The 14,978-nt window shown below is 38.7% G+C and overlaps 3 protein-coding genes across 6 annotated transcripts; 2 read left to right on the top strand and 1 right to left on the bottom strand.

The window, feature by feature from the left end:
* Positions 1 to 182: 182 nt before the first annotated feature.
* Positions 183 to 2,927, top strand: LOC5519647 (isocitrate lyase). Its single transcript, XM_001639572.3, has 3 exons — positions 183 to 461; positions 1,366 to 1,655; positions 1,879 to 2,927. Exons 1-3 carry the CDS (start codon positions 272 to 274, stop codon positions 2,683 to 2,685), a joined length of 1,287 nt encoding a protein of 428 aa, XP_001639622.1. The 5' UTR covers positions 183 to 271; the 3' UTR covers positions 2,686 to 2,927.
* Positions 2,705 to 5,792, bottom strand: LOC5519738 (carbohydrate deacetylase). The gene is made up of 3 exons (XM_001639475.3): positions 5,068 to 5,792; positions 3,940 to 4,217; positions 2,705 to 3,510 (listed from the first exon to the last, which is right to left on the bottom strand). Exons 1-3 carry the CDS (start codon positions 5,410 to 5,412, stop codon positions 3,201 to 3,203), a joined length of 933 nt encoding a protein of 310 aa, XP_001639525.3. The 5' UTR covers positions 5,413 to 5,792; the 3' UTR covers positions 2,705 to 3,200.
* On the top strand, positions 5,556 to 14,779 carry LOC5519646 (GPI transamidase component PIG-S). 4 transcript variants are annotated; one of them, XM_048727145.1, is made up of 16 exons: positions 5,556 to 5,661; positions 5,790 to 5,929; positions 7,685 to 7,772; positions 7,951 to 8,058; positions 9,217 to 9,369; positions 9,531 to 9,628; positions 9,859 to 9,895; positions 10,005 to 10,085; positions 10,222 to 10,392; positions 10,830 to 10,919; positions 11,324 to 11,499; positions 12,593 to 12,646; positions 12,722 to 12,880; positions 13,546 to 13,618; positions 13,924 to 13,981; positions 14,058 to 14,779. In XM_048727145.1, the coding sequence occupies exons 1-16, from the start codon at positions 5,616 to 5,618 to the stop codon at positions 14,215 to 14,217; spliced, it is 1,692 nt and encodes a 563-aa protein (XP_048583102.1). In that variant the 5' UTR covers positions 5,556 to 5,615; the 3' UTR covers positions 14,218 to 14,779. The 4 variants fall into 4 exon arrangements, 3 of the variants coding, with proteins under 3 accessions (XP_048583102.1, XP_048583101.1, XP_048583103.1); XM_048727144.1 differs by having other exon boundaries at positions 9,856 to 9,895; XR_007307689.1 differs by lacking the exons at positions 13,546 to 13,618; positions 13,924 to 13,981; positions 14,058 to 14,779 and having other exon boundaries at positions 9,856 to 9,895; positions 12,032 to 12,646; positions 12,722 to 12,817.
* The last annotated feature ends 199 nt before the right edge of the window (positions 14,780 to 14,978 follow it).

The raw sequence follows: 14,978 nt of genomic DNA, 5'->3' as shown, positions 1-14,978 counted from the left end.
TATACGTTTTTTTAGCGTGCTTTCAAACACGATTGCCACTGTCATTTACGTAAAACTGGGAAAGTACACAACCATGACTTGTCCAATCACATTCAAGAGAGAACAAAGCTATTGTTTATACACCAATCGGAAATATTTTTGAGAAGAGATCAAAGTCCAACAAAGCGCATAATAAAATATTCGGACGCATCACGAACTTTACATTTCACGATTTCTTTGAGATCGAACTATCCCGTAAGACGCTCCGCAATTTCTTCAACGCAATTTCAAAATGGCCTTTTTTTCATCGCAAAACAATCGATGGGCCGGCGTAAAAAGAGACTACACCCCAGAAATGGTAGAGCGCTTACGGGGTTCTGTTCAAATTGAATATACTCTGGCGAAGATGGGCGCTGAGAAACTCTGGAATTATATCAGCCGTGGAGGCGCCAGTTATGTGAACGCACTCGGCGCTCTCACAGGTAAAAATATCTTTTTATTAAGGTCGCCATTACTTTTTTCGCTTCGCTTCTCGGCATATAGCGGTTTGTTTTCGTTCACATTTGCGTGTTTCGGGGAGACCCCACGTGAAATCTTAGCTCTCCCAAATATGGTAGAATTTCGCTAATATGGAAGAAGGAGTGAAAGCGGTGTGGCGTGGCGCGAACATCAAGTCACGATTCGTCTTTGGTCTCGAAAAGGGGCTGCTAAGAAAACGACACAGTAAACAAGCTGTAGAAAACCCCAAGTGTGGTAGAAATCTGCTAATTTCGGTAGAATTGTGATTTGTGAGAGAAAGGATCAACTGTATGCCACGTAGCTCTAGCGATTGCATCAGCCATGAGCTAAAGAAGATATCGATGATGGGAAACTCTAGAATACGAAAACCATTTTGCAGTAAAGACTAACTTCACACCTGCTTCGCCATTCTTTGTGCTTGTCGCACTGTTTTGATCCCTGATTTTTTTTTTTTGTTTCACCTTTTTCGTGAATAATTTCAAGCACATCGCTTGGGAACAAAGTTCATTTTATTTGCGCATCGTGCCACTAGAAAAAAAAAAAACTCTGCTAAAAACGTACTGAGGGCGCTATTATGGCTATCAACCAAAAAGTGGAAACACCACTATTCGAAATGGTGCTTTTATTTTTAAGTACTTTTAATATTACTTGAAAAATTCTCAAACGGCTCATTTGCATATTTCGAAAAAATCATTACGCTGTCTTTTAAGAAAAAAAATAAAACATTGGTCGCTTTTCTTTCTCTCGAACAAGTTCAAATTTTCACATTTTAACATTCTCCAAAACGTTAACTTTTTAGTGGTTTGTTCACATTGACATGCTCTAACGTAAACCCTAACTTTATCCTTTATATAATTTACTTTTAAGGTGGCCAAGCCGTGCAGATGGCAAAAGGAGGTCTCAAGGCGATCTACCTGAGCGGATGGCAAGTGGCCGCTGATAATAACGAGGCCGGCCAGACTTACCCCGACCAGAGCCTCTACCCTGCCAACTCTGCCCCTAAACTGGTGCAGAAAATCAACAATGCACTTGTGCGTGCAGATCAGATTAACCACATGGAAGGCAACAACTCCACTGACTTCTTCCTGCCAATCCTGGCCGATTGTGAAGCTGGTTTCGGTGGTCCCTTAAATGCCTTTGAACTTGTGAAGGCAATGGTAAGAATAAAGGACCTAGCAACCACCTCCCCCCCCCCCCCCATTTGCACAACAGATAATAAGAATTTGTAAATGAACCCAAATCTTTTCCCATTTAGCAAAGTAATTTTCACTTTCCCTCTAGCATTTTCATTTTCACTCCGTCAGTATTTCTCAAGAGAGTGTTTAGCTATGGGCATTCAGAAAGTTAGCACAGTTTCTAACAATGTCTTTCTCCCCGTAGATTCAAGCTGGAGCAGCCGGGGTTCACTTCGAAGACCAGCTTGCTTCAGAGAAGAAGTGTGGTCATCTTGGAGGAAAAGTGCTTGTCCCGACAAGACAGTTCATAAAGGTGCTTAATGCAGCTCGACTAGCAGCCGACACTATGGGTGTACCACTTGTGATTGTTGGGCGCACTGATGCAAATGCTGCTGCCTTGGTCACCAGTGACATTGATCCCAATGACAGACCATTCCTGACTGGTGAGAGAACTCCAGAGGGATTCTTCTGTTCCCGCCCAGGACTTGACCAGGCCATTGCTCGTGCTCTGGCATACGCACCTTATTGTGATATGCTATGGTGCGAAACTGGCAAACCCAACATTGAGGAAGCAAGAAGGTTTGCCAATGCTATCCATGCAAAGTTCCCTGGAAAACCACTCGCTTACAACTGCTCACCTTCATTCAACTGGAAGGCTAACCTCAGTGATGCAGAGATTGCTGTCTTCCAAAAGGAACTTGGAAAAATGGGTTACAGATTCCAGTTTGTTACACTTGCTGGATTCCACAGTCTCAACCATGGGATGTTCAAGCTTGCAAGTGACTATAGAGATCATGGAATGACAGCCTACACCAAACTACAAGAGGACGAGTTCGCCCAGGCAAAGTATGGGTTCACTGCACACAAGCATCAAAGAGAAGTTGGCACAAGCTACTTTGACAAAGTTTCCATTGCAGTCAGTGGGGGCAAGAGTTCTGTGACAGCAATGGCTGGCTCAACAGAGGAGGAACAGTTCACACAGAAATCTGCATATGCTGCATCAAAGTTATAAAATGCAGTTATTTTCCATGTCAAAGAGACGATTTCATTTTATTTAATATTTTTTCCTTCGAGGTTTTGTATATTTTTTTTAACAAATGAACAATAACATTTTACCAATCCTATTTAAACAAAACAAATGCTTTAATTTCCCACTTTCCAATGCCTTATTTGTAATAGTTTAGTATTGTAATGTAGTTAATGTAGATATGTGTATCTTAGGCTATTGTTAATAAATATTTATCTCTTCAAATATTTTTGAGTATATATCATTCGATGAGGCTCGTGGCCAGGATTTTGAGCTGGGGGGGGGGGGGGTCATTTAGCCATTTAGCTGACAATTTTCTATTAGGTAGCTTGTCCTAGCTTGCAGCGGACTATCCAGTAGAGTGGGGAGGTTCTTCCAAACCCCCACCCCTGGCTATGGGCCTGTTGATAATTAGTTTTGTCTTTGATGTTAATAATGTACAGAAATCTGACAATGAAAATAAATAATTAAATTAATTTCACCCCAGATCCTATAGTCTGTCATAAATCGTGATATGACTGAAGTAGAAAATTTTGTGAGTCCAGAAAACTCCGAAAACTTTCACTAGTTAGGATATGCAGTTCATGTTCTCTGTCCAAAGATTGTGCAAATTCATCTGGACCTCCCCCACAACCACCACGCCCAGCAGTGCTAGCAAAACCAGGATGAACCATTAGCTCACAGGTATTGGACCAGCCATTATCTGGAAATGTTGTTTGACACTTAAAGGCAGTGCTCAAAGCCTGTTGCAATCTCTCCTCTGTCATATTCTTGCCCATTGTAGTAAGGCCAACAAATCTTTGAGGGAAGCTATTGAACATGAATAGAAACAGTAAATGAAGGAAGCAGTTATCCTTGGCAATACCATAATTGTAAGCTCCTCCCCTGAACAAGTGCTTTGCCAAAACATGTTGATGACAAGGGTGAATTTAGGAAGGAAGTAACCGTACTACCTGCCACAATTTCATCATTGAAAGCATGTTATGGTTTGGTTCTTTTAGGCATGTAGACAACAATGACTGCCAAAATATGAGAAATTTCTTATTGAAGGATCTCACATTTTCTAATGATGTCTAATTTCTAATTTGTCTAATGATGTCTACGCAAACCCTTCAGCAAATCCTGGGTACCATACATCCATATGTCTGGATGCTCAAGTTATTACATCTATAGGTGTACTGTTTAAAAAAGGCTAGTGAGAAATGTTTTTTTACCATTTGATTAAATTTGTCATCTTACCTTATGCCAGCTTTGCTATATACATCCAGAGCTGCAGCAGCATTGTGTACAACTCCATTAAAAAACTCCAGTCGGGCCTGAGGAATCCATGGACAGCTCTGAAGAGACAACTCTACTGGGTTTCTAGTCTTCTTTAGCCCCATCTGCTGCATGGTGGCTGCCAAAATCTCACAGACTGTAGGAAAAACATGTACGTGCTGATGGCCGTCTACATGAGTTGGATTACGGCCAACATGATCCTGAAACCACTGCAGTTGAGCTTTTATTTCCTGTTGAATCTAAAGTATAGATATATATGTTGAATAAGTTGGTGTGAAAAGAAACAGCACAACAATAAAATCTACAAAGGCCTTGGGGAAAGCATGAGGGGGAGAGGTACTTATACTAAAAAGGGGGGGATGAGAGTCAGAAAAGCAAAAAAATGGGTATTTCTTGGTGTAATGGATAGCTTTGTTTCTGGTGCTCAAGGCCTTTGTACTCTATTTCATTGTCTTGTTCAAAGGTCTTTGTTTTTGGCTTTTGTTCCATTGTGTTTTGGTGCTAGTGCTCCTTAACACCAAGAGACTACCAAAAAAATGACCTTGCATTAAAAAAAGAGAGCGTGATATTGAACATTATCCCTGATATCTAATATTAAGACTAGGATATTAGCATTGTTTTCATCTAATTATATGCTATTAGATAATGGCTAGACTCCTCTACTTTCCTTTGTTATTTTATCGACTAAATATCTGATACTAGAACCCTGTGAAATAAAAATATCTGATTTATATCCGATTTTAGATGAGTGATAAATATCGTATAACTTAAATATCAAATTGCCAGAAAAGTTCGATATCGCGCCTTAATGAAAAATAAAACAGACATAAAACCCCAGACCCTGATGGTGGTTTAAATCCCTAATATAATATAATATAATTATCACCCACCTACCCTCCCAGGGGAGGTAAGGATTGTCCACTCTTTTGCCCAAGCAATGATATTTGTTCTCTTTATATCCTTTCAGCAGTCATATCACATTTATTATGTGTTTTTCCATAAATCTTCTCTGTCAAGTATAAAACTCTCATTAAACAAAGGCTATAGCTGAGGGAATATGACATGAGCCTGACAGGCCTTTATACAAACCTCTTTCTTGTCGATGATTCCTTGAGAAAGAAGTTTTTGAAGCTGCTCCTTTGCTTTCATGAACCCATCGCTGTCTACAAGAGTCTTGTGTCCCAAAACAAGAGGGCGTCCCTCGGACAAGTTCAAATGCAACCCGACAGGAAGGCCATGTTCTTTGGCTAACTCGGCAGCTTGTACACTTGACTCTGCATTAACCATTAAAGATATGCTTGTGACTACTCCCTTCTGGAAGGCCTGCAGGATACCTTGATTTCTTTTGCTGCAGTAGCCAAAATCATCTGCGTTTACGATAAGATACTTCACCTTTGGGTAGGCGGCCATTTTTAGACAGGAATCCCAAAACATCGCGTGCGAATGAAAAAAAAAATACCTGAAAAATATTTTTAATCTAAATTTTTCATATAATTTTATAAATCGTTTAGGCCTGAAAATGTATTGATAAGTACGTAAGTGCGTGGTGTATGGTGTAAGTGTAAGGGCGATGAGAAAATTCGTGTGGGATTCCTGTGTAAGTTGTGCCCAGTCTTTCAGCAGTCTACTTTTCCAACATGGCGAAAGAAAAGATTCAAACTTCACCTCAGCGAAAAGCTACAGGTATGTCGGTTTTTAGTGAACAAAATGCTCATTTGTAACGTCTGATAAAAATTGATACGGCGAATAGTATTTTTAGATTACTACGATTATATAGTGACCCGTGTACTTGTTATATGATATCTTCCCAGAGAAATGGACACAGGCTGTGGTGTCGCTCAGTGTTGGTTTCGTGTTCCTCTTCGTTGGTCTGCCGCTTTGGTGGAACACCACTAAAGTTTACAGAGCTGTTCTTCCTTATGGTGACATCGAAGAGCTGGCTGCTATCAAGGTCAGATGAAGTAAATAATTACTGCATTGCCAAGAGCTTTTTGGGAGGTGGAGTATTTAGGCACACACATTTGTTGTTGTTGTTATTTATAGGAATGGTCGCATGAGCCTAACATCTCTTGAGGTTTATAACCATATGATTGCACTGGTAAAACATGATTGCAGTCAAGTCCTATCTATCATACGCCCCCTTATCCTACCCCCATATTTTCTGTGTCCCCCCCCCCCTCCAGAAAACCGAAGAAAGAAAGAGCAAAGAAAGGAAATAAATCGACAATGTCAAAGGAATGTGAGCAAGAGATTAGCTGCAAGCTGGTCAGAAAGTGGAAAGAATTCCCTGAAAATATTAATTCAGAAAGATTGAAGGCACTCAATTTCTGAAGGTGCGACTAAATCCAGGTTGTCAACCTGATAAAGGCTGATGTTATATGACCCAGAGGAAGCAAAAAGGCTTTTCATTCTTTTCCTTGCAAAAAAAGCGAAGCACAAATAAGAAAAGAAAGAGAGAGAGGGAGACAGCAAATTAGACATTAGCAAAGATGTTGATGATGAAGAATAAGTGCTAATAGCATCAAACCGTTTTGTTAATAATTTTAAATATGGAACATAAGCACTTAATAAATATCATATAGCGGAAACCATGAAAATGTATATAGGGTGTATACAGGTTTGCATTGCATAGATAAAACGTGGCTTAATAGGTATCCTGGACTCCTGGATTGTGCATGCCAAATAACTGCCCCCAAAACCAAGACTTGTTGAACCAAGAAACCTGATTTGACACTTCATCAAATTATAAAGAAGAGACAACATCCATGAGAATCAGTGCACCCCTTTTTAAATCCAAATACTTTTGACGTCCCCCCCCCCCCCTCTTAAGACCTCGGAAATTTCTCAAGAACCCCCATAGTATCCTCACCCCACCCCAACCCCCACTTGGGATAATAAATGAACTTTCCCTTATCACATAAATTTATAGATGTGATACACGCACGAATATCAAATCAGAAAGCTGCAAAATAGAAGCCAGTGAAGTGCATTTCATATGTCCCACAAAAGTCTTACAAATTTTACAACATGTCAGATGAGGACAGTGAGTCCTGTTCTCGGATTTATCTAAAATAAAGACTTTTATAAGGTTTTCCTGCGACTTGGGAAATAAAACACAATAACCTAATATGATGGAAACTTGTCTTGTTTTCCAAGCTTGGTGAAAATCTTGTAAAGAAGCATAGAAATAGATAACTACAAGATAGGTTCCTATTTTTCTTGTCTGAAAACACAAGCAATCATTGTTTTCAACTCTCAAAACATTTGAACGGTACTGAGTAACCATACCCTCTTGAGTGTTCATGACTAGCCAGAGCCCTCTCTGACCTAACTTCGTATTTAGGTTCTATATAAAACCTGACTGAAAGATGCTTATTTGCTTGTCCAGATTCGCAGAAAAATATCTCAAACCAATCTTTTTTTGGCGTCTATTGCCGACTTTTTGTGAGACATTTGTGGGAACACATGTCTGTTATTGCATCATCTCTTTCCATGATTGGCTATTCGTGCTTTTATGATTGACATGTTCAATCTGTGAATTGGCATTGATTGATGTCAATTTGCATTGTTTGGTATTATTTAATAACACAGATCAGGGGTGGTGAAGGGATGGAAGTAGAAGTCTATTTCCTGTTTTTTTTTTGTTGTTGTTGTTGTTGTTTGCACTCTAATTCTTTATTCTATATTGTTGCTTTATCAACTTTAGCTGAGATATGAAGTTTATGTCAAAGTTCTTTTATCTGATGGTTACCCATCTTCATTAGCGGAATCACTTGTCAAGGACCTCAACCATGGTGAGGTACATTTGTATCTAAAAATAAATTGTACCAAAATATGAAGAAAATCATAAATTAAAAATATAATATAATATATTGTATATGATATAATTATCTAAACTAATTGATGATTGATTCATAAAATCTTTATTATTATCAGTTTCTTTTACTCTAACATTACCATTTCACTTCACAGTTAACTCAAGGCAAGTTACTCCTAGCTACAGGGTTTCTGTGATAAGTATGAGTCCAGAGGAGGAAGCTTTATTATCACAAGGAAACAAAAATCTATTATCTATTCAAGGTTAGTTACATATTCAGGCTGATTTGATCATTCAGTTTTATCTGCTCTATGTGTTTTTATCCAAAAAAACATTTTCCATTATTTTGTGAGAGCAAGTTTTCCATTTTTAACTTGTGAATGCTTGCAAAGCATTTAAGAGTTATTAGAGGGACTTCTGTGTTACTCGACCGCCAGATGGTCGGATCAATCATCCGTAAACTTTTTGTGGTCTTTCTGTGCTTTAGCAACACAGAAATCCTTAGATCATATATGTACTTCTTGTTCAACTAGTACTATAAAAGAGCTATGTCATCGACCTGTGACCGCTATGGTTATTCTTTACTACGACTGTAAAGTATATATATCTAGTTTCTTCAGAAAAGTCTTCCATGTGTGTTGAGCATGTGCATGCCCCTTCGTTGCTGACGTCAATCGGTCTTCTACAGTTCAGTCTAATTCAAGCTGTTAGTTTTCAAACAAAACAAGTAAAATGCTAGCAAAGCTTTTAATTCTCTTTGTTTTAGTATTTGCCAAATATTCATGTCTCTGGGTTTTCGCGTTGTTTGTTTGAATTTGTGCTGAAGGAGCGACTAGCCAAAACTGTGACCTTTTAAGTCCGAGAAACACAAGGAAAAAGTCTCTGTTAGCAGGTTCTCTGTTTTCAGGGTAATAAAAAAATGCCTCTTCTGTTAGAAGGACAAAATAGATAAGGATAGATCTCTAAATACATTTTTCACTATTGTTTCCAATCAGCTAAAATTAAATATCAAACAAAACTCATACAAACACATGGCCCTCGCTTATTCGCTGAATAACGATTTTGCACCTTTCTAGAATGTTAACATACATAAAACACATTGTATGACAGTAGTGTGATCGATTATTGCGGGTATTATATATTGTTTCTGGAAAGAATATGCTTTAATTTGACATGCTAGCAAAAAAAATTTTGAACGGTCAATACCAATAGTATTAATTAAAACTAATTTTAGTTACAAATCGACTTAGCAATGCCATGTTAGTCTAGCAGTGCGGACACTTGTCTTGGACGGCAGTTACCCAGGTTCAATTTCCAATGATAGCACTTTTTGTTTCTTTTTATAATAATAATATTTTATATAATTATATATAATTAATAGAGTATCAATATAGTATTAACCATAACTTGTTTTGTTTTAGAATTAGACAAAGCCTTCAATGAGTTATGGAATAAAAGGGAAAACAGACCCAAGGAAAGCATCTATACCTTTATTGTCCTGCCTCAGGACATGTCTATAAACTGGAACTCAAGTTATGTTGGCAAGGCTTTCTCTGCAATTCTCCCACAAAAAGGTAACAATATAAACCATGTGTGTGTTAGTGCAGCCAAAATTCAACCCATCCTTCGTTAAATGGCTCCATTCTTTAGTGTAAAAGCATAATGTATATAATGCTTAGCTCTGCTGTAGTGTTTGATTAACCAATTGACTGATACACCTATTTCACTTTTTCAGATATTGCAAACATCAAAGACATTGTGAAAAGTGTTTATGTGAATGAGAAATCAGTGCAAGATGCCTTTATGGCTTCCTCACTAAGGACACCTGAAAAGGTGACTTTGCATACTACTTAGCAGGTTATGAATTGTGTTTAGAGCATAAGGAAAAAGAACTATAACCAGCATTATCCAATCAATCTCTCCCATATAGCATTTTTTTCACATTTATTACACATACAGCATAAAACTTCAACCTTTTGTTGATTTATCTCTGATCTCCCAGTTGGCTGTGCATATTGAAGATGGGTATGACCATGTGTATAATCCCCTTTTCCTCACAGCACACTGCAGAAAGCATGAGAGCACAGAAATCAGTGACAGGTGAGATCCAAGTGAATTAAAGCTGTTCATGCAAGTGCCTGTGCACACCCCTGTATATGTGCTTGCCATGTCTGGTAAAACTAACATCTGTTTCTCTTTACATCACCAGGTTACCAGATCTCATTCACTTTGTTGAATTGCGACCCTGAGAGCTGGATCCCTGAATGGGACATTCAAGGAGCTATTGACAGTAAGTTTCTTTCTAGTTTTCATTCCTCCATATTTTTTTAATGTTACTTCACCACACATTCTAATTTTCCTTACAGTTTCATAGTGTGTTTCTTTCCACACTCTTTCATCGCTATTAATATTATGCCTGTGTCTAGGTTACTTGCAGCCATTTCTTATGCATTTCCATCACTTGGACATCAGTGTTGACTCACAAATCCTCCACTATGGAGAAGTTGGGGTGACACCAAGACAGGACGACAAAAATGGTCACTTCTTTCACCAGGAGGACTTGCCACACATTATCAATCCTGTGGAGGCTAAACTGGGTGAGAAAATTTAGGAAACCTGAACAAACATATTGTTTATCTATTTGAGGTATCAAAATCTATCCAGAGACTGAAAGTTTCATGAAAAAAGCTTGAGTAGTATTGCTAAAGGTTGCATTTGCAAGTGAAGAGTTTGTTATTTATTTTATTTTATTATGTTTGCTACAAGGCTACTTGTAGATACAGGAATTATTGGATATATAATACTACATTATGAAAAAATGAAATGGTGTGAGGATGATCAGGATAAAATTCCCTAAAAATATGCTTTGAATTGTGAAATTCAATCCAGAATGCAAGGAACCAACAGCCATTGCTAGAAATGTTTGGCTTCTTTTTAGTATTTTTTCAGTGTGCATGCCAGTTACTGCTGGCCAAAATTGTTTGAAATGGTGGTGAGGTGCTTATAACTATATTCTATGTTTTCTTTTTTTCAGGTTCATTTGTGTCACTTCACCCTAACTTAAACTTCATAGTATTTGTGCCATCCAAGAAGCACACACCCTTGCACCTCAGAAGCAAAGATGGTGAGTATTATTTGCTATGGATACTTGTTGATGATAGAATTGTTTTCATAAACCCATGCAACAGAGTGTAATAGTCAAAATTTAGTAATCAAGCCAGTATAAGTGGGGGTATTAGTGTGTATTTATGCTAAATAAGTTAAAGTGTATTACACATGTTCAGGGAAACAACTGTAAAAGGCCAGCTATACATTACTGTGCCGTCTGAAGAGCACACACGTTTTTGCACATCCGAAGCAACAGATGGTGGTTTTAATATATAGGTGATGGAAAAATATTTATTGCAATCACACTCTCGCTACTCTTATAATATAAATGACATATAATACTTGTTAAAAGGTATATGATGTCTACTCAGCTCAAGCAATTCTTTTGTAAGTTAAAAAAGTGTTTCCCATATTTTTCAGGTTCTTCTGTTCCAAGCAATGCTTTTTTGAGTCCACAGTGGGGAGGGATTGTGGTATACAACATGGATGATGTACCCAGTAATACAAGTTTGCCTTTGAGGATGGCTTTGGATACAAGGCGCATTCTTACAGTGTTTATCACCCAGCTCAAGCTGCTGCTTGGTGCCGAACCAGTTGTAAGTAGAGTTATCCCACATTTTCAAGCAGATTATGCAAAGAACATAGCAAGAACTTGAACATTATGTTTGAAATGATTTAGGGGCTTTTACACCATTTTCATCATGTCTCAGCCTAGTGAAGTCTTGCATTGCGATAAAAGTTACAGGTATCATTAAAAACAAGATTTGACCAATACAGTGCCTTCCTGAAAGTTATCATGCATGTGTGTATTCTAAAGATTTGCTTGAATATAAATGGATCACCCCTGCTATTTCCAATCTGTTGGCCTCTTCTTAATAATTTACATTATAATGACATGCTATACTAAACTGCTAAAGGGAGTCTTGCACACAGAGAAGCATGTAGCTGAGCGGCATATTATTGCTAGATTTGTCAACTAAGCTTTGATTACTCTAGGGCTCTTTAGAAGGTCGCAGTTTAACTTTGACCATTGTCTTTGAACAATATTTTCCAACCTTAGAGTCCCATGCTCCTCCACGCCTCTTTGGCCCCTCCCATGTATACTGTTACTCTATCTCTTTGTTATAGGGGTCTCCTCAAAATACTCTTGTGGATGTTTCAAGTACTGAGCCTCCCATGTATACTGTTACTCTATCTCTTTGTTATAGGGGTCTCCTCAAAATACTCTTGTGGATGTTTCAAGTACTGAGCCTCCCATGTATACTGTTACTCTATCTCTTTGTTATAGGGGTCTCCTCAAAATACTCTTGTGGATGTTTCAAGTACTGAGCCTCCCATGTATACTGTTACTCTATCTCTTTGTTATAGGGGTCTCCTCAAAATACTCTTGTGGATGTTTCAAGTACTGAGCCTCCCATGTATACTGTTACTCTATCTCTTTGTTATAGGGGTCTCCTCAAAATACTCTTGTGGATGTTTCAAGTACTGAGCCTCCCATGTATACTGTTACTCTATCTCTTTGTTATAGGGGTCTCCTCAAAATACTCTTGTGGATGTTTCAAGTACTGAGCCTCCCATGTATACTGTTACTCTATCTCTTTGTTATAGGGGTCTCCTCAAAATACTCTTGTGGATGTTTCAAGTACTGAGCCTCCCATGTATACTGTTACTCTTATCTCTTTGTTATAGGGGTCTCCTCAAAATACTCTTGTGGATGTTTCAAGTACTGATCTGACTGATTGGGTAGGTTTATTTAGGTTCTTGGACTAGATTATATGATAGTCTTTATGGTGAATTTATTGTTGCCTTTCTGTCCAGGAAAAGACAGCCCTGTTCCGTCGGAAGACCATGGAGTATCTGGCAACTGCTACTACTACCCTCACATCCCTGGCTCATCTTCTTGAGCAGATTGGCAACATGGTGATCGGTGACCAGATAAAGAACCAAGTAGAACAAGCTCTTGCAGCCATACACAAGGTAAATTTGGTGATCGGTGACCAGATAAACAACCAGGTAGAACAAGCTCTTGCAGCCATACACAAGGTAAATTTGGTGATTGGTGACCAGATAAACAACCAAGTAGAACAAGCTCTTGCAGCCATACACAAGGTAAATTTGGTGATTGGTGACCAGATAAAGAACCAAGTAGAACAAGGTCTTGCAGCCATACACAAGGTAAATTTGGTGATCGGTGACCAGATAAAGAACCAATTAGAACAAGCTCTTGCAGCCATACACAAGGTAAATTTGGTGATTGGTGACCAGATAAACAACCAAGTAGAACAAGCTCTTGCAGCCATACACAAGGTAAGTTTTGTGATTGGTGACCAGATAAAGAACCAAGTAGAACAAGCTCTTGCAGCCATACACAAGGTAAATTTGGTGATCGGTGACCAGATAAAGAACCAAGTAGAACAAGCTCTTGCAGCCATACACAAGGTAAATTTGGTGATTGGTGACCAGATAAACAACCAGGTAGAGCAGTCTGTGACCAGATAAACAACCAGCTAAAACAGGCTCTAAACATAATGATTGGTGGCAAAATGAACAACTAGGTAAAACATGCTCTAAACATTCTGACTGGTGACCAAATAAACAACCAGGTAGAACCCTTTGATTCATTATCTTATTCTCTTTTGTAGAGTAAAGAAGAGCTTGCTTTGGGAAATGTCACATCAGCATTTCTAGAGGCCAAGTCCGCTATTGTCTCATCAGGTGTGTCATCCGTATTGTTGTCATTATGTCCCACCGATATTACTCTCTTACTATAATCGAGCCCCTGTGTTTTTTTTAAGTAACATCATATCTTTAAAAGCTGCTCTGTCAGCACCTGCCAGCATTGCTGGCGAATTTCCGCTTGACTGACTATAGGACAAAGGAAATGTCAAATGGGAAATGGACTTTCTGACATTTCCGTTGTCTTGTGGTCACTCGAGCAAGAATTCACCAGCAATGCTGGAACAGTATGCACGTGGCTTATAAGACTATCAGTGTCTATAACACCTTTTCTTTCTTGGCAGAAAAAGCTTTCTTTGACCCTTCCATATTAGCTCTTCTATACTTCCCTGATGACCAAAAGTGAGTGATTTCTTTTCTGTTTTTGTAGAATGCCTTTCTTCCTGTGCATTAACGTTTTTACCAACGTTTTTTTTAGGTATGCCATATATATCCCTCTCTTTTTGCCCATATCTCTCCCCGTCCTCATGTCACTCATAAAAGGAAGCTCATGGATCATGAAACTATGGAGGGGCGAGGGTAGCACCAAAGGTGAACAAGCTGAATCATCAGAAGAGCCAACAAGCACTTCTCATTAGGGAAGATAGAACTGGATATGTCATGCAAAGCTCAACATTGGACGGAGAAGTGAAAAAACGATTGGATGCAATATCTTGAGAATATGTATACTCTTCGGAGAGCTCAATATTCAAACGGATCAATCATGAAAAGATCAAGCTGAAAATTGATAAATAATGAATTGGTCTAGACTCCAACGTTAACGTCACTAGGCCTCATCAGCCCCTCGTACTGCGGGCTCACAGAAAGGAGCGGGAAATCGAGCCTAGGACTGGTCATCCTGATTGAGAGTCAATCATTGTGGAATCAACCAAAAAAGGATCAATAGTGGAAAGATCGAGCTAAAAACGGTTCATTTGTATATTTTTCATCCTAAAGAGGGGTCAATCATGAAGATCCTCACAGTACAATGCAGACGGAGTCTCACGAGTTGTGTATGGTATGGAAGACACAGACGCCTTTGCCATCTTGTCCTAAATAAGATTTAAGAATATACTTGGTATCCAAATCAGGCTGGACACTAATCCAACTTTTATAATGTTTATAAAAAAAGTATTGATGTAAATAAAGATATTGTTACAATGCCTGGTTTGATAGACGGCAAGCAACTGGTTACGTGATTCGGATGTTTACTAGGGAGTTGTTTGCTTTTGGATGATACGAACTGAGCTATGAGTGACCTCCTGGGGTGAATCCTGATTAGGGAGGAGTGGCGTTACCACAAAAACAATTCAAGCACAGCGTTGGCCTGGGTAAAATAGCATACACAGTTACCCAAATA

Source organism: Nematostella vectensis, chromosome 4 (assembly GCF_932526225.1).
Source record: "Nematostella vectensis chromosome 4, jaNemVect1.1, whole genome shotgun sequence".
NCBI classification, from domain to species: domain Eukaryota; kingdom Metazoa; phylum Cnidaria; class Anthozoa; order Actiniaria; family Edwardsiidae; genus Nematostella; species Nematostella vectensis.
This window is presented reverse-complemented; position numbering and strand designations above follow the sequence as displayed.